The sequence below is a fragment of the Oncorhynchus gorbuscha genome, unplaced genomic scaffold (assembly GCF_021184085.1).
Source record: "Oncorhynchus gorbuscha isolate QuinsamMale2020 ecotype Even-year unplaced genomic scaffold, OgorEven_v1.0 Un_scaffold_2185, whole genome shotgun sequence".
Classification (NCBI taxonomy): Eukaryota; Metazoa; Chordata; class Actinopteri; order Salmoniformes; family Salmonidae; genus Oncorhynchus; species Oncorhynchus gorbuscha.
Window position 1 is genome coordinate 7496 of NW_025746759.1, and position 24423 is coordinate 31918.

Below are 24423 nucleotides of genomic sequence, written 5' to 3' on the forward strand. Positions count from 1 at the left end.
TGTTGGAGTCATGCCTGGCAGTGCAGTCATGAGTGAACAGGGAGTACAGGAGGGGACTGAGCATGCACCCCTGAGGGGCCTCTGTGTTGAGGATCAGCGTGGCGGATGTGTTGTCACCTACCCTTACCACCTGGGGGCGTGTTTAGTCCAAGGGCCCTTAGCTTAGTAATATAATAATAATATATGCCATTTAGCAGACGCTTTTATCCAAAGCGACTTACAGTCATGTGTGCATACATTCTACGTATGGGTGGTCCAGGGGATCGAACCCACTACCCTGGCGTTACAAGCGCCATGCTCTACCAACTGAGCTACAGGACCACGCTTAGTGATGAGCTTTGAGGGCACTATGGTGTTGAACGCTGAGTTGTAGTCAATGAACAGCATTCTCACATAGGCGTTCCTTTTGTCCAGGTGGGAAAGGGCAGTGTGGAGTGCATTGATATGGTCTTACAGTTTAATTGATGTTTTTAGTGTCATTGATATGTTATTACAGTCTAATCGAAATCTTAAAAGTACACGTGTTTGTTTAAAAAGCAATAATGTATGAATGTGAAAACGCTGTGTCACTAGGTGGCAGCACGTGTCTGCCTGCAATCACTATACCAATATGGGCATGGCAGAACGGGCCTTCTTACCTGTAGTGTATGTTAAGATCCCCTCAGAATAGAAACACTCAAACAGATGTGATACAATTTATTAGAAGCAGAAGCCCAGTGACAACACAACGCACTGCAGCTTTTCAAATGATACAGTATATATATATATATATTCATCCTACTGCAATATTTATAATTGTCTTGAAAACGGTTTCAGACATATTTTTTTATATGAATTGAGAGAAAACAGAGATCATTATCCAGACTAGATAACTTGTTATTTCATATCATATTTGTCTGGTCAGTGTCAAGACAACATTTCACTTTTTCAGAAAGATATGTACTAAGACAATATGTAACAGACACTCTGTTATTTGAATGTAACACAGTTGGTGATGTAAGATAGTAAGTCGTGGTGCTTGTTTCCCAGAATCCCATGCAACCCAAAAGGTCATTATTAGACTAGGTCATGATAGTCTACAGTAACTACCACTTTACCAGTGTTCACTAATCAAACTCCATTTTAACACAGAAAGTCACCTTGGCCTCTGCTTGAATATTGGTAGCCTATATGGCACAGATTCATCTTTTAAATCAGGAAACTTAGACTGTTTTGCAGCAGGAAGCCCAATTCTGATATCTTTTCCCCACAAATTGCCCTTTTGACCAATCACATCAGAGCATTTCATGAGTTTAGACATCAGAGACATTGAGACTGAGAGGATACTTTATAATGCGTATGACTTTCAGGCAGTAAACCAGGGTTGTTTTTGCATTGAACACAGCTATGGTGTAGCCTGCTTTTACAGCACAGAACTACTGTGCATTGTGGGTGTGGTTATACCATTAACATACTGTAACAATGTGAATATGAGATTTACATCAGATATACAGTGGATCAGTGACAGATAAGGTTGAAGGTATATTTCAGTAACTAAGACAATACAGACAGTTTCATTGGGCGTATTCGTCGTACAGTCATTCTACATGTGATTGGATTTCCGTAGGGATCCTGAGCCGTTGCTGGGTTCTGATGGTGGAAACAAGAGGAGATGGTCATAAGCACAGTTGGTCAGGACTGAAAGACAACATATTAGGGGCATCACAATATGCTTTGGGCCTTACTTGTGGGGAAGTCTTGGTTAAACCTTTTCCTGTTCTGTGAACCTGATATCTGTCAGATAGAATAGTTGTTTTAGACAACAGCATGCGACAACAATAAGCATCAAAGCAAGCCAAGAGGGTCTGAAGAGAATTATTGAACTGCACAACATACTCACCTTTTTCTTCCCTGAGGCCCTTAGAGCAGCAAGTTTGTTCTCCAAATCAGACACCTAAGAGAGAAGGAAAAGACAGAAAGTACAAATTACACCCCTTCTGAAGGAAAACAAGTTATCTGAAAATAATAGATCAACTAAACGAGCTCTTGTGTTTTATTGTTATTTCTTCATGCGTCTCTGTAGGCCACAATGGTTCTTGGAAATCTACAGTTCACAGTGTGCTTTTCAGTCCATACAGCACATCCCTGTTGAGTAGAAAGCCTGCTCAGTAGAATCCGCAGTAGAGCCTCGTCACCTACCTCACTCTCAGTGCTCTGGACCCGATGTGCAGTCAGAGCCACCACGTCCTCCAGGTCAGACAGCTCCGAGTCTGTGGCCCCTCCGAAGCGGTTCTTGGCACTCTGCTCCAGATGCCTCAGCTTCTTCTCCAGATCAAAGGACTTCCCTGAGGTCATGTACACCTGGAACAGGGCACAGGACAACCACCACAAATGTACCCTTACAGACGAGCTGCTAACCAAACACCATTAGCAAGCTAACAGTTTCCAGACTGCTTGGAATACAAAGCGAATCTCTGCTTTAAGACAACACAAGACGTCTCTTCGCATGCTTTAAAGAAAAGGCTCCAGACCTACACTTGACACACAGCTATTTTGATTGGATTATGATTGCTTAGGAGGAAAAGAGTGTGATTTTTAAGCTTACATTTTCCTCAAGTTCTCTGTAAGACTCAGCTGCTTTCCTTACGTCAGCCACGTCAGTTATCATAGGGCTGTCATTAGACGTTATTGAGGGGAAGTACTCGTTCATGGCGCTTTCAGCGGCATTAATGGTTCTTAGAAACTCTTTGGTGATGTCACAGAGGGCCGCCGCGGTGGATCTCTGAAAGCCATGTAAGGGAACAGAAATTAGCCGGTGGGAAAGTACCTACGTCTCCTATATGTAGCGGAGGTGATTTGGAATCACACTTTCGTGATCAGGTAGCCCTGCCTGAGACTTGCTAGCCCACATGTCACCCTGAGACCACAAGGATTTTGTCTTGGTCTAATGGTGAAGACATTTACATTGACATTGCGGTCATTTAGCAAGAGACTCTTATCCAGAGGGACTGACGGTTGGTGCAACCACATATCACAGTCATAGTAAGTCCAACTTTTCCTCAGTAAAGCAGCTATCAGCAAAGTGCTGAAGTGCGAGTGAGAAAAGACAAGTGTGAGTATTAGTGCTAGAAAGAGTGATAGGGATTGTTTTAAGATGTTAGCTCTGCGTACGAGAGGTCCCTGGTTGGAGCCAATGATGTAAACCCTAGATGACTGACAGGGGTGTTGTTTTGATGCCACCATACGGCCATTTTGGTACTCCCCTGCATTTATTAATGTCTACATTGGTTTTTGACAAGTATATTCTATTACAGACACTTTAATGCATACGTTTCAATGACATTATGTGGGGCCTCCCAAGTGTCGCAGCTGTCTAAGGAACTGCATCACAATGCTGGAGGCGTCACTACAGACCCGGGATCAATCCCAGGCTGTGTTGCAGCCGGCCGTGACTGGGAGACCCATAAGGCGGCGCACAATTGGCTCAGCGTCGTCCGGGTTCAGGGAGGGTTTGGCAGGCCGGGATGTCATTGTTCCATTGCGCTCTCGTGACTCATTGTGGCGGGTTAAGCAAGCAGTATGTCAAGAAGCAGTGCAGCTTGGCATGGTCGAGTTTCGGAGGACGCATGGCTCTCGACCTTCACCTCTCTCAAGTCCGTAGGGGAGTTGCAACGATGGGACAAGACTTACCAACAATTGGGGAGAAAAAGGGGTAAAAAAATACAAAAAAACAAAAACACATTTATTTCATGTGAACTGAACATAAAAATACAAAATGTATTCCTTAAAATATTTATTGTTGTTGTTGTACTAATGATATTGTCCCCACTACAACAAAGAAATACCTAAATACATGTTATTTTGTTCTTGATACATTTTATTGAAATACTGTAGAATTCCATTCATTCCCATGGAAGAGTTCTCCTATGGAGGTAGTTCTCCTATGTAGTTCTCCTATGTAGTGGAGTTCTCCTGGATAGGAGTTCTCCTATTTAGTTCTCCTATGTGGTTCTCCTAGTTCTCCTATGTGGTTCTCCTATGTAGTTCTCCTATGTAGTTTTCCTATGTAGTTCTCCTAATTAATGTGGTAGTTCTCTATGTAGTTCTCCTATGTAGTTTTCCTATGGAGTTCTCCTATGGAGTTCTCCTATGTAGTTCTCCTATGTAGTTCTCCTATGTAGTTTTCCTGGAGTTCTCCTAATAGTTCTCCTATGTAGTTCTCCTATGTAGTTTTCCTATGGAGTTCTCCTAAGTAGTTCTCCTATGTAGTTCTCCTATGTAGTTCTCCTATGTAGTTTTCCTATGGAGTTCTCCTAAGTAGTTCTCCTATGTAGTTCTCCTATGTAGTTCTCCTATGTAGTTCTCCTATGTAGTTCTCCTATGTAGTTCTCCTATGTAGTTTTCCTATGGAGTTCTCCTATGTAGTTCTCCTATGTAGTTCTCCTATGTAGTTCTCCTATGTAGTTCTCCTATGTAGTTTTCCTATGGAGTTCTCCTAAGTAGTTCTCCTATGTAGTTCTCCTATGTAGTTTTCCTATGGAGTTCTCCTAAGTAGTTCTCCTATGTAGTTCTCCTATGGAGTTCTCCTAAGTAGTTTTCCTATGTAGTTCTCCTATGTAGTTCTCCTATGTAGTTCTCCTATGGAGTAGTTCTCCTATGTAGTTCTCCTATGTAGTTCTCCTAAGTAGTTCTCCTATGTAGTTCTCCTATGGAGTTCTCCTAAGTAGTTATCCTATGTAGTTCTCCTATGTAGTTCTCCTATGTAGTTCTCCTATGTAGTTCTCCTATGTAGTTCTCCTATGTAGTTCTCCTATGTAGTTCTCCTAAGTAGTTCTCCTATGTAGTTCTCCTATGTAGTTCTCCTATGTAGTTCTCCTATGTAGTTCCTATGTAGTTCTCCTATGTAGTTCTCCTATGTAGTTCTCCTATGTAGTTCTCCTATGGAGTTCTCTAAGTAGTTCTCCTATGTAGTTCTCCTATGTAGTTCTCCTATGTAGTTCTCCTATGTAGTTCTCCTAAGTAGTTCTCCTATGTAGTTCTCCTATGTAGTTCTCCTATGTAGTTCTCCTATGTAGTTCTCCTATGGAGTTCTCCTAAGTAGTTCTCCTATGTAGTTCTCCTATGGAAGAGTCCCAATATGGAGGCAGGGGGCTTGAAAACATCTCATTGGCCATTACATAGCATCAGCAATCCAGGGTTTATACACATCAGTGGTTGGATCCTATCACCTCCGCTACAGCTTTTTGGTGTGTGTCTGAGATGTAACAGGGTAACAGGACCCCCAAAATTCACCTGCTGAGCCTCGGTGGGCCCCTCATCGCTGGAGGAACTGAGGGGCTCTAGGGGGAGGACTGGGAGGTTACTCTTCACAGCGGCCCTCTTTAATAAAGGGGTCTTCTTCCCCCCTCCTGCTTCCTCGTCGGAGGACGGAACACTGATGTTCCCTGCCAGCTCGCTCAGCTTCCTCCTCAGCTTCTCCTCCTCTATCTGTGCAGCGGTCGGGGGCGTCTCCTGTGGATACAAGCAGGTTTGACTTACTAGACTATTTTCCATTTTGCTGCTAGTGGAACCTCGAGCCTCAACAGTGCATCTCCAGTGAACTCTGTTCTGGGCAGTTTTCTTGACTTTATTCCAGGTGGACAGAAACAGGGTTGGGGTCAGTTCCATCTAGGTTCTCGTCAGTTTAAGACTTGAATGTTTAGGAGTTGAATTGCTTATGTCCCAACTCTAGTTGGGCAACAACAGGTTAAGGCCAGAGTTAGCTAACAAGTTACCCTTTGATGAACAGCTGTGATTCTCTCTAATATGATTATTCCAAGAAAGGGTTAGGCAATAAGCAATAAGAAGCTCTGTTAGGAGAGCAGTAGTAAGGTTTTTAACCCTTTCTTACCTCATCGTCGGGGGGTAGAGTCATCTTGGACTCCAGCCGGTTCAGGAGACTCTCTATGGCTGACATTCGCTTGTTTAGCGCGTTGACCTGTATCACAATGACAGGGAGGAGTGAGGTGAGACCAAGTGAGGTGAGACAAAATGACAGGAGAGGAGTGAGGTGAGACCAGTGAGGTGAGACCAAAATGACAGGAGAGGAGTGAGGTGAGACCAAGTGAGGTGAGACCAATACAAAATGACAGGAGAGGAGTGAGGTGAGACCAAGTGAGGTGAGACCAATACAAAATGACAGGAGAGGAGTGAGGTGAGACCAAGTGAGGTGAGACCAATACGAAATGACAGGAGAGGAGTGAGGTGAGACCAAGTGAGGTGAGACCAATACAAAATGACAGGAGAGACACCCTATTCTACATCCTACAATCTAAGCTTGTTGCCATCAATCTCACACAAATTATCAATGAACCTACCAGGTACAACCCCAAAACCATAAACACGGGCACCCTCATAGATATCAACCTAACCAGCTTGCCCTCCAAAGACACCGTAATGGGTCAGTGGTCAAACGACCTCCACTCATCAATGTCAAACGCTCCCTGAAACACTTCAGCAAGCATGCCTTTCTAATCGACCTGGCTGGGGTATCCTGGAAGGATATTGACCTCATCCCTTCAGTTAGAGGATGCCTGGTTATTCTTTCAAAATGCCTTCCTACCATCTCAAATAAGCATGCCCCATTCAAAAAATGTAGAACCAGGAACAGATATAGCCCTTGGTTCTCTGCAGACCTGACTGCCCTTAACCAGCACAAAAACATCCTGTGGCGTTCTGCATTAGCATCGAACAGCCCCCGTGATATGCAACTTTTCGGTGAAGTAAGAAACCAATATACACATGCATAGAAAAGCCAAGGCTAGCTTTTTCAAGCAGAAATTTGCTTCCTGCAACACAAACTCAAACAGGTTCTGGGACACTGTAAATTCCATGGAGAATAAGAGCACCTCCTCCCAGCTGCCCATTGCACTGAGGATAGAAAACTCTGTCACCGCCGATAAATCCACCATAATTGAGAATTTCAATAAGCATTTTTCTACGTCTGGCCATGCTGTCCACCTGGCTACCGCTACCCCGGTTAACAGCACTGCACCCCCCACAGCAACTCGCCCAAGCCTTCCACATTTCTCCTTCTCCCAAATCCAGTCAGCTGATGTTCTGAAAGAGCTGCAAAATCTGGACCCCTACAAATCAGCCGGGCTAGACAATATGGACCCTTTCTTTCTAAAATGATCTGCCAAAATTATTGCCACCCCTATTACTAGCCTGTTTAACTTCTCTTTCGTGTCGTCTGAGATTCCCAAAGATTGGAAAACAGCTGCGGTCATCCCCCTATTCAAAGGGGGGGACACTTTTGACCCAAACTGCTACAGACCTATATCTATCCTACCCTGCCTTTCTAAGGTCTTCGAAAGCCAAGTTAACAGATTACCGACCATTTTGAATCCCACCGTACCTTCTCTGCTATGCAATCTGGTTTCAGAGCTGGTCATGGGTGCACCTCAGTCACGCTCAAGGTCCTAAACGACATCATAACCGCCATCGATAAGAAACAATACTGTGCAGCCGTATTCATTGACCTGGCCAAGGCTTTCGACTCTGTCAATCACCACATCCTCATCAGCAGACTCAACAGCCTCAGTTTCTCAAAAGATTGCCTCGCCTGGTTCACCAACTACTTTTCCGATAGAGTTCAGTGTGCCCTTCTTTGGACACTGTGTTAACTACCCTCCAGGTGAGCTTCAATGCCATACAACTCTCCTTCCGTAGCCTCTAACTGCTCTTAAATATAAGTAAAAAATAAATGCATGCTCTTCAACCGATGGCTGCCTACACCTGCCCGCCCATCCAGCATCACTACTCTGGACGGTTCTGACTTAGAATATGTGGACAACTACAAATACCTAGGTGTCTGGTTAGACTGTAAACTCTCCTTTCAGACTCACATCAAACATCTCCAATCCAAAGTTAAATCTAGAATTAGCTTCCTATTTTGCAACAAAGCATCCTTCACTCATGCTGCCAAACATACCCTTGTAAAACTGACCATCCTACCGATCCTCGACTTTGGCGATGTCATTTACAAAATAGCCTCCAACACCCTACTCAACAAATTGGATGCAGTCTATCACAGTGCCATCCGTTTTATCACCAAAGCCCCATACACTACCCACCACTGCGACCTGTGCGCTCTCGTTGGCTGGCCCTCGCATCATACCTGTCGCCAAACCCTCTGGTTCCAGGTCATCTACAAGACACTGCTAGGTAAAGTCCCGCCTTATCTCAGCTCGCTGGTCACCATAGCAGCACCCACCCGTAGCATGCGCTCCAGCAGGTGTATTTCACTGGTCACCCCCAGGGCCAATTCCCCCTTTGGCCGCCTCTCCTTCCAGTTCTCTGCTGCCAATGACTGGAATGAACTACACAAATCTCTGAAACTGGAAGCACTTATCTCCCTCACTAGCTTTAAGCACCAGCTGTCAGAGCAGCTCACAGATCACTGCACCTGTACATAGCCCATCTATAAATAGCCCAAACAATTACCTCACCCCCTACTGTATTTATTTATTTATTTTGCTCCCTTGCACCCCAGTATTTCTACTTTGCACATTCACCTACTGCAAATCCAGTGTTTTTAATTGCTATATTGTATTTACTTCGCCACCGTGGCCTTTTTATTTTTACCTCCCTTATCTCACCTCATTTGCTCGTATATAGACTTGTTTCTACTGTATTATTGACTGTATGTTTGTTTTACTCCACGTGTAACTCTGTGTTGTTGTATGTGTCGAACTGCTTTGCTTTATCTTGGCCTGGTCGCAATTGTAAATGAGAACTTGATCTCAACTTGCCTTCCTGGTTAATTAAATAAAGGTAAAATAAAATAAAATAAAAATTTAAAAAAATCTTTAATTATCCAAATCAAGAAACAAAGTTGTCTTTGTTCTGCTCTCTGAAGTTCAATCCACTAAAAACCCCAGCATGCATCACTTGAGACACAAAACTTCCAATAAATACATGTACAATGTAAATCAGCCCAACAGTGTTTGAAATCCATCTTCCCAGGCTTGAGTGGAAGGACAAGCCCACCCTTGTTTCTCAGTTAATGTGGCTCATTTTCTATGGTCAGGGTAGTTTAATAGTGGAGAGAGATGTCATCTGTCTCATGTCAGGGTAGTTTAATAGTGGAGAGACGTCATCTGTCTCATGTCAGGGTAGTTTAATAGTGAAGAGAGAGATGTCATCTGTCTCATGTCAGGGTAGTTTAATAGTGGAGAGAGACGTCATCTGTCTCATGTCAGGGTAGTTTAATAGTGGAGAGAGACGTCATCTGTCTCATGTCAGGGTAGTTTAATAGTGGAGAGACGTCATCTGTCTCATGTCAGGGTCAGGGTAGTTTAATAGTGGAGAGAGATGTCATCTGTCTCATGTCAGGGTAGTTTAATAGTGGAGAGAGACGTCATCTGTCTCATGTCAGGGTAGTTTAATAGTGGAGAGAGACGTCATCTGTCTCATGTCAGGGTAATTTAATAGTGGAGAGAGACGTCATCTGTCTCATGTCAGGGTAGTTTAATAGTGGAGAGAGACGTCATCTGTCTCATGTCAGGGTAGTTTAATAGTGAAGAGAGACGTCATCTGTCTCATGTCAGGGTAGTTTAATAGTGGAGAGAGACGTCATCTGTCTCAAGTCAGGGTAGTTTAATAGTGGAGAGACGTCATCTGTCTCATGTCAGGGTAGTTTAATAGTGGAGAGAGACGTCATCTGTCTCATGTCAGGGTAGTTTAATAGTGGAGAGATACGTCATCTGTCTCATGTCAGGGTAGTTTAATAGTGGAGAGAGACGTCATCTGTCTCATGTCAGGGTCATTTAATAGTGGAGAGAGACGTCATCTGTCTCATGTCAGGGTAGTTTAATAGTGGAGAGTGACGTCATCTGTCTCATGTCAGGGTAGTTTAATAGTGGAGAGAGATGTCATCTGTCTCATGTCAGGGTAGTTTAATAGTGGAGAGAGACGTCATCTGTCTCATCTCTGTTTCAGCTCTATTTCATTCTCTCCTTCTCACACACACACACACACACCAACACACATCCTACCGGTTGTTGTGTTGGGGCCTGCAGGTTCTCGTGAGAGCCAACTCGGCTGTAGGAAGGGCGTCGGCGATAGGGGGTCTGGTACATGGTGTTGCGCCCTCCCTCCTCCTCTTCTGACGTGTCCACATAGTGTTGGCGGTTCATAGAGGAGCTGATCTTGGATAGGGAGCGGGCACGCACCATCCCATACTGCCCATCGTCTGAGGACCATCGCTTTAGCTCAGGTTATATTACAAAATGTCGGTTTGGCGTGAGATTACTGTTGTTTTAGTATTGTAATGCCATTACATCGCAAACTAACCAGCTCTGATTTAATGTCTGTGTTTGTGTGGGAGTGTGTGTGTGCTTGTTGCTTACCAGGGCGCATGTTGTACCTATCCAGGCTCTTCCTACGGTTCATGCGGTGTTGTTGTTGCTGCATGGAATCCATGAACTCCATGTCACCCCGGTGACCACCACCTCGCTCCTCCTGGATCTGCTGTAGGTGACATAACCATCACAACCTTAAATAACCCCCTATTCCCACAATACACTACTTTTGGCTAGTAGAAACCAGGACTGTTTTGTCCGTCTACCTGGTAGGATTGTCGACGAGAGTGAGTGCGAGAGTGGGGTGGAAAATACTCTTCTATATCCACATCCAAGTCCATGGGATGAACAGAGAGCAGGCGCTTGTTCTTTCGCATCTGACAGAACAACAGGATGGAGACATAAAGAGAAGTGGTGAGTCTGGGATATGATATCCAGTTTCTCCAGAACGATATTGAGAGGAGAAACTGTTTACCATTTTGTATCGCTGAGCTTCTGCTTCTGCATAGTCCTCATCATGACCATTGTACCTGTCATCTACAGGGGAGAGAGGGAGAAGAAGGGGTGACTTCTTTTCTTCTCAAATTGTGTAACCCCTTGTTACGTTTGCATATCATAGTGCTTATGCTGGTGTTGTCAACTCCACTATGATATGCAAAAGTACCACAGGGTTAAGCAGTTTTCAGGTATGTTGAAATATTGATATATTTTTCCCATTGCCTTCGTCTATTCTACTTACTGCGGAAATCAGGCATGCTTTGTGTGTCACTGTCACGACGGGCGCCTGTGCAGACAGAGAGAAGTGATATTCTGTTATTAATAGTTATATAGACAGTACCAGTCACCTGCTCATTCCAAGATCTTTATTTTTACTATTTTATACATATTACAATAATAGTGAAGACATCAAAACTATAAAATAACACATATGGAATCAAAATATATTTTATATTTGAGATTCTTCAGTTGCCACCCTTTGCCTTGATGACAGCTTTGCACACTCTTGGCATTCTCTCAACCAGCTTCATGAGGTAGTAACCTGGAATACATTTCAATGAACAGGGGTTCCTTGTTAAAAGTTCATTTGTGGAATTACTTTCCTTCTTAATGCATTTGAGCCAATCAGTTGTGTTCTGACAAGGTAGAGGTGGTATACAGAAGCCCTATTTGGTAAAAGACCAAGTCCATATTATGGAAAGAACAGCTTAAATAAGCAACGAGAAACGAGAGGACATCATTACTTTAGGACATGAAGGTCAGTCAACCCGGAACATTTCAAGAACTTTGAAAGTTTCTTCAAGTGCAGTCACAGAAACCATTAAGCGCTATGATGAAACTGGCTCTCATGACGACCGCCACAGGAAAGGAAGATCCAGAGTTACCTCTGCTGCAGAGGATATGTTCATTAGAGTTAACAGCCTCAGAAATTGCAGCCCAAATAAATGCTTCACAGACTTCAAGTAACAGACACATCTCAACATCAACTGTTCAGAGGAGACTGCGTGAATCAGGCCTTCATGGTCGAATTGCTGCAAAGAAACCCCTACTAAAAGATATCAATAATAAGAAGAGACTTGCTTGGGCCAAGAAACATGAGCACTGAACATTAGACCGTTGGAAATCTGTCCTTTGGTCTGTTGAATCCAAATGTGAGATTTTTGGTTCCAATCGCCACGTCTTTATGAGACGCAGAGTAGGTGAATGGATGATCTGGATGATCTGGATGAATGGATGATCAAGGCACACTTAACCAGCATGGCTACCACAGCAGTCTGCAGCAATACGCCATCCCATTTGGTTTGCCCTTTGTGGCACCATCATTTGCTTTTCAACAGGACAATGACCCAAAACACACCTCCATTTGACCAAGAAGGAGAGTGATGGAGTGCTGCATCAGATGACCTGGCCTCCACAATCACCTGACCTCAACCGAATTGAAATGGTTTGGGATGAGTTGGACCGCAGAGTGAAGGAAAAGCAGCCAACAAGTGCTCAGCATATGTGGGAACTCCTTCAAGACTGTTGGAAAAGCATTCCAGGTGAAGCTGGTTGAGAGTGTGCAAAGCTGCCAAGAGTGTGCAAAGCTGTCTTCAAGGCAAGAATCGAAAATGTATTTTGATTTGTTTAACACTTTTTGGTTACTACATGATTCTAGATTATTTCATAGTTTTGATGTCTTCACTATTCTACAATGTAGAAAATAGTCAAAATAAAGAAAAACCCTTGAATGAGTTGGTGTGTCCAAACTTTTGACTGGTACTGTACTTCAAATCATCTCTTCGTCCTATGTGAGGTCTGGGTCAAGAGGACTGTTAGAATACAGAACAGACAACAGTCACTCAGTTCTAGAACACTGTTCCCAGTTCTAGAACGCTACATGTAACCATTAGTGGAGGCTGGTGGGAGGAGCTATAGGAGGACAGGCTCATTGTAATGGCTGGAATGGAATCAATGGAACGGAGTCAAACATGTGGTTTCCATATGTTTAATGTGTTTGATACCATTCTGTTTACAATGAGCCCGTCCTCTTATAGCTCCTCCCACCAGCTGCCAGTGGTGACCATATGTCATCATAGCATGGCTGTGTCACCCCGGTGTCAATTACAGGCCCTACCATGTGACTCTTCATTACAGCCAGCCATGTGTCACACTCCTGATCATTTGGTGACCAAAATGTGACACTTGGACACTCTCAACAACAACCACAACTGTAACATGTGATTACATTTAGAAGTATGCACAATGAATCAATAATCAAACAAAAAGAACCCACCCTCTCCATTGAGTCGCTTGTAAAGAGACTTCATCACCTTGGCACTGCCGAAGCGCTTGAAACGGGTGCGCACGTTGTCATGGTACCATCCCACTGTTCCAATTTTCAGGACCCTGCAAGGTAAACACAAGAGTCACTTCAGTCTCAATATGAACCCCATAGAGCTAGGAGAGTCACTTCAGTCTCAATATGAACCCCATAGAGCTAGGAGAGTCACTCCAGTCTCAATATGAACCCGATAGAGCTAGGAGAGTCACTTCAGTCTCAATATGAACCCCATAGAGCTAGGAGAGTCACTTCAGTCTCAATATGAACCCCATAGAGCTTGGAGAGTCACTCCAGTCTCAATATGAACCCCATAGAGCTAGGAGAGTCACTCCAGTCTCAATATGAACCCCATAGAGCTAGGAGAGTCACTCCAGTCTCAATATGAACCCCATAGAGCTAGTAGAGTCACTCCAGTCTCAATATGAACCCCATAGAGCTAGGAGAGTCACTTCAGTCTCAATATGAACCCCATAGAGCTAGGAGAGTCACTCCAGTCTCAATATGAACCCCATAGAGCTAGGAGAGTCACTCCAGTCTCAATATGAACCCCATAGAGCTAGGAGAGTCACTCCAGTCTCAATATGAACCCCATGGAGCTAGGAGAGTCACTTCAGTCTCAATATGAACCCCATAGAGCTAGGAGAGTCACTTCAGTCTCAATATGAACCCCATAGAGCTAGGAGAGTCACTTCAGTCTCAATATGAACCCCATAGAGCTAGGAGAGTCACTCCAGTCTCAATATGAACCCCATAGAGCTAGGAGAGTCACTCCAGTCTCAATATGAACCCCATAGAGCTAGGAGAGTCACTCCAGTCTCAATATGAACCCCATAGAGCTAGGAGAGTCAATTCAGTCTCAATATGAACCCCATAGAGCTAGGAGAGTCACTTCAGTCTCAATATGAACCCCATAGAGCTAGGAGAGTCACTTCAGTCTCAATATGAACCCCATAGAGCTAGGAGAGTCACTCCAGTCTCAATATGAACCCCATAGAGCTAGGAGAGTCACTCCAGTCTCAATATGAACCCCATAGAGCTAGGAGAGTCACTCCAGTCTCAATATGAACCCCATAGAGCTAGGAGAGTCACTCCAGTCTCAATATGAACCCCATAGAGCTAGGAGAGTCACTCCAGTCTCAATATGAACCCCATAGAGCTAGGAGAGTCACTCCAGTCTCAATATGAACCCCATAGAGCTAGGAGAGTCACTCCAGTCTCAATATGAACCCCATAGAGCTAGGAGAGTCACTCCAGTCTCAATATGAACCCCATAGAGCTAGGAGAGTCACTCCAGTCTCAATATGAACCCCATAGAGCTAGGAGAGTCACTCCAGTCTCAATATGAACCCCATAGAGCTAGGAGAGTCACTCCAGTCTCAATATGAACCCCATAGAGCTAGGAGAGTCACTCCAGTCTCAATATGAACCCCATAGAGCTAGGAGAGTCACTCCAGTCTCAATATGAACCCCATAGAGCTAGGAGAGTCACTTCAGTCTCAATATGAACCCCATAGAGCTAGGAGAGTCACTCCAGTCTCAATATGAACCCCATAGAGCTAGGAGAGTCACTCCAGTCTCAATATGAACCCCATAGAGCTAGGAGAGTCACTCCAGTCTCAATATGAACCCCATAGAGCTAGGAGAGTCACTCCAGTCTCAATATGAACCCCATAGAGCTAGGAGAGTCACTCCAGTCTCAATATGAACCCCATAGAGCTAGGAGAGTCACTCCAGTCTCAATATGAACCCCATAGAGCTAGGAGAGTCACTTCAGTCTCAATATGAACCCCATAGAGCTAGGAGAGTCACTCCAGTCTCAATATGAACCCCATCATCAATGGAATGTATATGAACCCCATAGAGCTAGAATAGTTTCCTGACCATGTCACCTGAACAGGACTCTTGGCTCTATTCTCTATAACTATATATTATCACTATCCTTCTAAGAGTTGGCCCTCTTCTCTAACTATATATTATCACTAGCCTTTTAAGAGTTGGCCCTCTTCTCTAACTATATATTATCACTATCCTTCTAAGAGTTGGCCCTCTTCTCTAACTATATATTATCACTAGCCTTCTAAGAGTTCGCCCTCTTCTCTAACTATATATTATCACTATCCTTCTAAGAGTTGGCCCTCTTCTCTAACTATATATTATCACTATCCTTCTAAGAGTTGGCCCTCTTCTCTAACTATATATTATCACTAGCCTTTTAAGAGTTGGCCCTCTTCTCTATATATTATCACTATCCTTCTAAGAGTTGGCCCTCTTCTCTAACTATATATTATCACTAGCCCTCTTCCTAACTATATATTATCACTATCCTTCTAAGAGCCCTCTTCTCTAACTATATATTATCACTATCCTTCTAAGAGTTGGCCCTCTTCTCTAACTATATATTATCACTATCCTTCTAAGAGTTGGCCCTCTTCTCTAACTATATATTATCACTATCCTTCTAAGAGTTGGCCCTCTTCTCTAACTATATATTATCACTATCCTTCTAAGAGTTGGCCCTCTTCTCTGACTATATATTATCACTAGCCTTCTAAGAGTTGGCCCTCTTCTCTAACTATATATTATCACTATCCTTCTAAGAGTTGGCCCTCTTCTCTAACTATATATTATCACTATCCTTCTAAGAGTTGGCCCTCTTCTCTAACTATATATTATCACTATCCTTCTAAGAGTTGGCCCTCTTCTCTAACTATATATTATCACTATCCTTCTAAGAGTTGGCCCTCTTCTCTAACTATATATTATCACTATCCTTCTAAGAGCCCTCTTCTCTAACTATATATTATCACTATCCTTCTAAGAGTTGGCCCTCTTCTCTGACTATATATTAACTAGCCTTCTAAGAGTTGGCCCTCTTCTCTAACTATATATTATCACTATCCTTCTAAGAGTTGGCCCTCTTCTCTGACTATATATTATCACTATCCTTTTAAGAGTTGGCCCTCTTCTCTAACTATATATTATCACTAGCCTTCTAAGAGTTGGCCCTCTTCTCTAACTATATATTATCACTATCCTTCTAAGAGTTGGCCCTCTTCTCTAACTATATATTATCACTATATTATGGCCCTCTTCTCTAACTATATATTATCCTAGCCTTCTAGAGCCCTCTTCTCTAACTATAGTCCTGGCCCTCTTCTCTAACTATATATTATCACTATCCTTCTAAGAGTTGGCCCTCTTCTCTAACTATATATTATCACTATCCTTCTAAGAGTTGGCCCTCTTCTCTAACTATATATTATCACTAGCCTTTTAAGAGTTGGCCCTCTTCTCTAACTATATATTATCACTATCCTTCTAAGAGTTGGCCCTCTTCTTTAACTATATATTATCACTAGCCTTCTAAGAGTTGGCCCTCTTCTCTAACTATATATTATCACTATCCTTCTAAGAGTTGGCCCTCTTCTCTAACTATATATTATCACTAGCCTTTTAAGAGTTGGCCCTCTTCTCTAACTATATATTATCACTAGCCTTTTAAGAGTTGGCCCTCTTCTCTAACTATATATTATCACTATCCTTTTAAGAGTTGGCCCTCTTCTCTAACTATATATTATCACTATCCTTCTAAGAGTTGGCCCTCTTCTCTAACTATATATTATCACTATCCTTTTAAGAGTTGGCCCTCTTCTCTAACTATATATTATCACTATCCTTCTAAGAGTTGGCCCTCTTCTCTAACTATATATTATCACTATCCTTCTAAGAGTTGGCCCTCTTCTCTAACTATATATTATCACTATCCTTCTAAGAGTTGGCCCTCTTCTCTAACTATATATTATCACTATCCTTCTAAGAGTTGGCCCTCTTCTCTGACTATATATTATCACTAGCCTTCTAAGAGTTGGCCCTCTTCTCTAACTATATATTATCACTATCCTTCTAAGAGTTGGCCCTCTTCTCTAACTATATATTATCACTATCCTTCTAAGAGTTGGCCCTCTTCTCTAACTATATATTATCACTATCCTTCTAAGAGTTGGCCCTCTTCTCTAACTATATATTATCACTATCCTTCTAAGAGTTGGCCCTCTTCTCTAACTATATATTATCACTATCCTTCTAAGAGTTGGCCCTCTTCTCTAACTATATATTATCACTATCCTTCTAAGAGTTGGCCCTCTTCTCTGACTATATATTATCACTAGCCTTCTAAGAGTTGGCCCTCTTCTCTAACTATATATTATCACTATCCTTCTAAGAGTTGGCCCTCTTCTCTGACTATATATTATCACTATCCTTTTAAGAGTTGGCCCTCTTCTCTAACTATATATTATCACTAGCCTTCTAAGAGTTGGCCCTCTTCTCTAACTATATATTATCACTATCCTTCTAAGAGTTGGCCCTCTTCTCTAACTATATATTATCACTATCCTTCTAAGAGTTGGCCCTCTTCTCTAACTATATATTATCACTAGCCTTTTAAGAGTTGGCCCTCTTCTCTAACTATATATTATCACTAGCCTTCTAAGAGTTGGCCCTCTTCTCTAACTATATATTATCACTATCCTTCTAAGAGTTGGCCCTCTTCTCTAACTATATATTATCACTATCCTTCTAAGAGTTGGCCCTCTTCTCTAACTATATATTATCACTATCCTTCTAAGAGTTGGCCCTCTTCTCTAACTATATATTATCACTATCCTTCTAAGAGTTGGCCCTCTTCTCTAACTATATATTATCACTATCCTTCTAAGAGTTGGCCCTCTTCTCTAACTATATATTATCACTATCCTTCTAAGAGTTGGCCCTCTTCTCTAACTATATATTATCACTAGCCTTTTAAGAGTTGGCCCTCTTCTCTAACTATATATTATCACTATCCTTCTAAGAGTTGGCCCTCTTCTCTAACTATATATTATCACTAGCCTTTTAAGAGTTGGCCCTCTTCTCTAACTATATATAATCACTATCCTTCTAAGAGTTGGCCCTCTTCTCTAACTATATATTATCACTAGCCTTTTAAGAGTTGGCCCTCTTCTCTAACTATATATTATCACTAGCCTTTTAAGAGTTGGCCCTCTTCTCTAACTATATATTATCACTAGCCTTTTAAGAGTTGGCCCTCATCTCTAACTATATATTATCACTATCCTTCTAAGAGTTGGCCCTCTTCTCTAAATATATATTATCACTAGCCTTTTAAGAGTTGGCCCTCTTCTCTAACTATATATTATCACTAGCCTTTTAAGAGTTGGCCCTCTTCTCTAACTATATATTATCACTAGTCTTTTAAGAGTTGGCCCTCTTCTCTAACTATATATTATCACTATCCTTCTAAGAGTTGGCCCTCTTCTCTAACTATATATTATCACTAGCCTTTTAAGAGTTGGCCCTCTTCTCTAACTATATATTATCACTAGCCTTTTAAGAGTTGGCCCTCTTCTCTAACTATATATTATCACTAGCCTTTTAAGAGTTGGCCCTCTTCTCTAACTATATATTATCACTAGCCTTTTAAGAGTTGGCCCTCTTCTCTAACTATATATTATCACTAGCCTTTTAAGAGTTGGCCCTCTTCTCTAACTATATATTATCACTATCCTTCTAAGAGTTGGCCCTCTTCTCTAACTATATATTATCACTATCCTTCTAAGAGTTGGCCCTCTTCTCTAACTATATATTATCACTAGCCTTTTAAGAGTTGGCCCTCTTCTCTGACTGCCTGAAGCTTCATAATGATACAGACGATCTGGGTTCAAGACCTGGTCAGTCAAACACGATTGCAAATGTTTCCAAACTCATCTGTTATTACTATGTGTTCAGGAGAATCTCTTAATGCTGTGTGTTCAGGATGCCCTGACACCCACGGCCCCCACCTTGTCATACGACAGGGGTCGCACACCCAGCCGTGATCCTTCTTGTTGTAGCGGCTGCATGCCTTGCAGGTGTACATCTTACAGTCTATGCACTGTCGCTTACTGTTGACCAGGAACTTAAAGGGCTGCAGACAGCGGATACAGTGAGAGTCTACCAGGGTGGTCTGAGTACCCAGCAGCTCAATCTTAGTGTCCTCCTTCTCTATCTTAGTCTTTAGGTCCCTAGAGGAGAGGGGGAGGGGGGGGGGGAGGGGAGGAGGAGAAGAGCGGAGAAGAGGGGAGAGGAGGGGAGAGGAGGGAAGAAGAGGAGAGGAGAAGGAGGAGGGGAGGGGAGGAGGAGAAGAGCGGAGAAGAGGGGAGAGGAGGGGAAGAAGAGGAGAGGAGAAGGAGGAGGGGAGGGGATAGAGAAGTGATGAAATCATTATACAGTATATTAGTATATATCAAGTAAAATCTAATTCTATTAGTCACTTGCGCCGAATACAACAGGTGTACTTGAGCTTACAGTGAAATGCTTACTTACGAGCCCCTAACCAACAATGCAGTTTAAACAAAATACAGATAAAAATAAGAGTTAAAGTAACACGTCATTAAAGAGTAAGTAAAATAACAAAAGCAGCAGTAAAATAACAATAGCCAGATTATATACAAGGAGGTACCGATACAGAGTCAATGTGCGGGGGCACTGGTTAGTTGAGGAAGTATGTACATGTAGGTAGAGATATTAAAGGGACTGTGCATAGATGACAACAGAGAGTAGCCGTGGTGTAAGGGGGGCAATGCAAATAGCCATTTGACTAGATGTTCAGGAGTCTCCAGGATCCAGTTGCAGAGGTGGTGTTTAGGTGTTTAGTCCCAGGGTCCTTAGCTTATTGATGAGCTTTGAGGTCACGACGGTGTTGAGTGCTGAGCTGTAGTCAATGAATAACATTCTCACATTTTTATTTGATTTGATTTATTTCATCTTTATTTAACCAGGTAGGCTAGTTGAGAACAATTTCTCATTTACAACTGCGACCTGGCCAAGATAAAGCAAAATAGTTTGACACATACAACAACACAGAGTTACAAGTGGAATAAAAAAACATTCAGTCAATAATACAGTAGAAAAAGTCTATATACAGTGTGTGCAAATGAGGCAAGTTAAGACAATAAATAGGCCATAGTGGCGAAGTAATTAAAATATACCAATAAAACTCTGGAGTGACAGATGTGCAGAAGATGAATGTGCAAGAGGAGATACTGGGGTGCAAGGAGCAAGATAAATAAATACAGTAAGGGGATGAGGTAGTTGGATGGGTTATTTACAGATAAAATCAAATCAAATCAAATGTATTTATATAGCCCTTCGTACATCAGCTGATATCTCAATGTGCTGTACAGAAATCCAGCCTAAAACCCCAAACAGCAAGCAATGCAGATGTAGAAGCACGGTGGCTAGGAAAAACTCCCTAGAAGTGAGGCAAGCAATACAGGTGCAGGGATCTGTGAGCTGCTCTGACAACTGGTGCTTAAAACTAGTGACGGAGATATGAGTCTTCACCTTCAATGATTTTTGCAGTTTGTTCCAGTCATTGGCAGCAGAGAACTGGAAGGAAAGGCGGCCAAAGGGGAATTGGCTTTGGGGCAGCATGAGTGAAGAATGCTTTGTTGCAAAATAGGAAGCCTATTCTAGATTTAATTTCGGATTGGAGATGCTTAATGTGAGTCAGGAAGGAGAGTTTACAGTCTAGCCAGACACCTAGGTATTTGTACTTGTCGACATAGTCTAAGTCAGAACCATCCAGAGTAGTGATGCTGGACGGGCGGGCAGGTGCGGGCAGCGATCGGTTGAAGAGCATGCATTTAGTTTTACTTGCAATTAAAAGCAGTTGGAGGCCACGGAAGGAGAGTTGTATGGCATTGAAGCTCATCTGGAGGTTAGTTAACACAGTGTCCAAAGAAGAGCCAGAAGTATACAGAATGGTGTAGTCTGCGTAGAGGTGGATCAGAGACTCACCAGCAGCAAGAGCGACATCATTTATGTATACAGAGAAGAGAGTCGGCCCGAGAATTGAACCCTGTGGCACCCCATAGAGACTGCCAGAGGTCCGGACAACAGGCCCTCTGATTTGACACACACTGACACAATGAAAGTAGTTGGTGAACCAGGCGAGGCAGTCATTTGAGAAACCAAGGCTGTTGAGTCTGCCGATAAGAATGTGGTGATTGACAGAGTCGAAAGCCTTGGCCAGGTCGATGAATACGGCTGCATAGTAATGTCATTTATGGATGGCGGTTATGATATAATTTAATGACCTTGAGCGTGGCTGAGGTGCAACCATGACCAGCTCTGAAACCAGATTGCATAGCGGAGAAGGTATGGTGGGACTCAAAATGATCGGTAATCTGTTTGTTAACTTGGCTTTCGAAGACCTTAGAAAGGCAGAGTAGGATAGATATATGTCTGCAGCAGTTTGGGTCTAGAGTGTCTCCCCTTTTGAAGAGGGGGAAGATCGCGGCAACTTTCCAATCTTTGGGAATCTCAGACGATACGAAAGAGAGGTTGAACAGCCTAGTAATAGGGGTTGCAATCATTTTGGCAGATAATTGTACAAAGAGAGGATCCAGATTGTCTAGCCCGGCTGATTTGTAGGGGTCCATATTTTGCAGCTCTTTCAGAACATCACCTATCTGGATTTGGGTGAAGGAGAAATGGGGAGGCTTGGGAGTGTTGCTGTGGGGGTGCAGGGCAGTTGACAGGGGTAGGGGTAGCCAGGTGGAAAGCATGGCCAGCCGTAGAAAAATGCTTATTGAAATTCTCAATTATAGTGGATTTATCGGTGGTGACAGAGTTTCCTAGCCTCAGTGCAGTGGGCAGCTGGGAGGAGGTGCTCTTATTCTCCATGGACTTTACAGTGTCCCAGAACGTTTTTTTGAGTTTGTGCTACAGGATGCAAATTTCTGTTTGAAAAGCTAGCCTTAGCTTTCCTAACTGCCTGGGTATATTGGTTCCTAACTTCCCTGAAAAGTTGCATATCACGGGGGCTGTTCGATGCTAATGCAGTACACCACAGGATGTTTTTTGTGCTGGTCGAGGGCAGTCACGCCTGAAGTGAACCAAGGGCTATATCTGTTCCTGGTTCTACATTTTTTGAATGGAGCATGTGTATTTAAGATGGTGAGGAAGGCACTTTTATCGAATAACTAGGCATCCTCTACTGGCGGGATGAGATCAATATCCTTCCAGGATACCCGGGCCAGTTCGATTGGAAAGGCCTGCTTGCAGAAGTGTTTTAGGGAGCGTTTGACAGTGATGAGGGGTGGTCATTTGACCTCTGACCAATTACGGATGCAGGCAATGAGGCAGTAATCGCTGGGATCTTAGTTAAAAACAGCAGAGGTGTATTTGGAGGGCAAGTTGGTTAGGATGATATCTATGAGGGTGCCCGTGTTTACGGATTTGGGGTTGTACCTGGTAGGTTCACTGATAATTTGTGTGAGATTGAGGGCATCAAGCTTAGATTGTAGGATGGTCGGTGTGTTAAGCATGTCCCAGTTTAGGTCACCTAGCAGCACAAACTCTGAAGATGGATGGGGGCAAACAGTTCACATATGGTGTCCAGGGCACAGCTGGGGCAGAGGGTGGTCTATAGCAAGTGGCAATGGTGAGATACTTGTTTCTAGAAAGGTGGATTTTTAAAAGTAGAAGCTCGAATTGTTTGGGTACAGACCTGGATAGTAAGACAGAACTCTGCAGGCTATCTCTGCAGTCGATTGCAACTCTGCCCCCTTTGGCAGGTCTATCTTGTCTGAAAATGTTATAGTTAGGGATGGAAATGTCAGTGTTTTTGGTGGTCTTCCTAAGCCACGATTCAGACACGGCTGGGACATCCAGGTTGGCAGAGTGTGCTAAAGCAGTGAATAAAACAAACTCAGGGAGGAGGCTTCTAATGTTAACATGCATGAAACCAAGGCTTTTGTGGTTACAGAAGTCAACAAATGAGAGCACCTGGGGAATAGGAGTGGAGCTAGGCACTGCAGGGCCTGGATTAACCTCTACATCAGCAGAGGAACAGAGGCTAAAGGCTATAAGAACTGGTCGTCTAGTATGTTCGGAACAGAGAGTAAAAGGAGCAGGTTTCTGGGCGCGATAGAATAGATTCAAGGCATAATGTACCGTCAATGGTATGGTAGGATGTGAATACGTTGGAGGTAAACCTAGGCATTGAGTGATGATGAGAGAGATATTGTCTCTAGAAACATTTAAACCAGCTGACGTCACCGCATGTGTGGGAGGTGGAACTAAAGGGTTGGCTAAGGCATGTTGAGCAGGGCTAGAGGCTCTACAGTGAAATAAGACAATAATCAGTAACCAGAACATCAATGGACAAGGCATATTGACATTAGGGAGAGGCATGCATAGCCGAGTGATCATAGGAGTCCAGTGAGTAGATAGGCTGGCTGGAGAGACGGCGATTCAGACAGATAGCAGGCCGGGGCTAGCAAGCTAGCAGAAGGCCTTAGAGGGACGTCATGACGGAGGAAGTCTGTTATAGCCTCCTCGTGCGGTTACGTCGATAGACCAGTCGTGATGGATTAGTAGGGTTCCATTCAGAGCTTGAATCCGGGGATATGGAGAGAAAATAGGTCCGTTATGCTCTGGTTTGAATCGAGTTGTGCAAACTGCCGAGAGTTTTCCGAGCTATAGGTTAGCTGATGACCACTAGCAGTGGTTAGCTGACTACTAGCTAGTAGTTAGTTAGCTGGCTGCTTCTGTTGGGGGATTCCGGTTCAGAAGTAAAGAAAAATACTTTAGAAACAAAGCAGATCCACACCAAATTGGGTGAGGCGTGTTGCAGGAGAGTATTTTGAAGTTGAGGTTTAGAAAAAAAAGAAAATATATGCAAAGAAAAAAATATAAATATATATACACGGGACATGACAAGACGAGGACAAAGACATCTGATTGCTACGCCATCTTGGAAACACATAGGTGTTCCTTTTGTCCAGGTGGGAAAGGGCATTGTGGAGTGCAATAGAGATTGCATCATCTGTGGATCTGTTGGGGCGGTATGCAAATTGGAGTGGGTCTAGTGTTTCTGGGATGATGGTATTGATGTGAGCCATGACCAGCCTTTCAAAGCACTTCATGGCTTCAGAAGTGAGTGCTACGGGTTGGTAGTCATTTAGGCAGGTTACCTTAGTGTTCTTGGGCACAGGCACTATGGTGGTCTGCTTAAAAAATGTTGGTATTACAGACTCAGACAGGGAGAGGTTGAAAATGTCAGTGAAGACACTTGCCAGTGGGTCAGCGCATGCTTGCAGTACACGTCCTTGTGAATATTGATCTGTTTAAAGGTCTTACTCACGTCGGCTGCGGAGTGCGTGATCACACAGTCTTCCGGAACAGCTGGTGCTCTCATGCATGTTTCAGTGTTATTTGCCTAAATCGAGCATA

General features: G+C 43.2%; 1 protein-coding gene and 1 long non-coding RNA gene across 7 annotated transcripts in view; one reads left to right on the plus strand and one right to left on the minus strand.

Moving 5' to 3' along the window:
* Nucleotides 1-689: 689 nt before the first annotated feature.
* The window catches only part of LOC124025123 (melanophilin-like), a 28534-nt gene continuing 4800 nt past the window's right edge, over nucleotides 690-24423 (minus strand). For 2 of the 6 annotated variants that reach the window (XM_046338787.1, XM_046338786.1), the window contains 14 exons: nucleotides 18984-19195; nucleotides 13096-13208; nucleotides 11062-11106; nucleotides 10798-10859; nucleotides 10589-10699; nucleotides 10371-10491; nucleotides 10017-10213; nucleotides 5870-5956; nucleotides 5272-5490; nucleotides 2585-2761; nucleotides 2179-2340; nucleotides 1880-1933; nucleotides 1725-1773; nucleotides 690-1629 (listed from right to left, as the gene is read on the minus strand). In XM_046338787.1, the coding sequence (XP_046194743.1) occupies nucleotides 1583-1629; nucleotides 1725-1773; nucleotides 1880-1933; nucleotides 2179-2340; nucleotides 2585-2761; nucleotides 5272-5490; nucleotides 5870-5956; nucleotides 10017-10213; nucleotides 10371-10491; nucleotides 10589-10699; nucleotides 10798-10859; nucleotides 11062-11106; nucleotides 13096-13208; nucleotides 18984-19195 (1656 nt within the window). In that variant the 3' untranslated portion in view covers nucleotides 690-1582. Of the gene's footprint in view, nucleotides 1630-1724; nucleotides 1774-1879; nucleotides 1934-2178; nucleotides 2341-2584; nucleotides 2762-5271; nucleotides 5491-5869; nucleotides 5957-10016; nucleotides 10214-10370; nucleotides 10492-10588; nucleotides 10700-10797; nucleotides 10860-11061; nucleotides 11107-13095; nucleotides 13209-18983; nucleotides 19206-24423 lie in introns of all 6 variants that reach the window. The other 4 variants (XM_046338788.1, XM_046338789.1, XM_046338790.1 and 1 more) reach the window with 3 other exon arrangements.
* The window catches only part of LOC124025125, a 30663-nt gene continuing 16407 nt past the window's right edge, over nucleotides 10168-24423 (plus strand). Inside the window, exons 1-3 of the long non-coding RNA XR_006837154.1 lie at nucleotides 10168-10493; nucleotides 10596-10736; nucleotides 10866-11008. This is a non-coding gene — a long non-coding RNA (uncharacterized LOC124025125). The remainder of the gene's footprint in view (nucleotides 10494-10595; nucleotides 10737-10865; nucleotides 11009-24423) is intronic.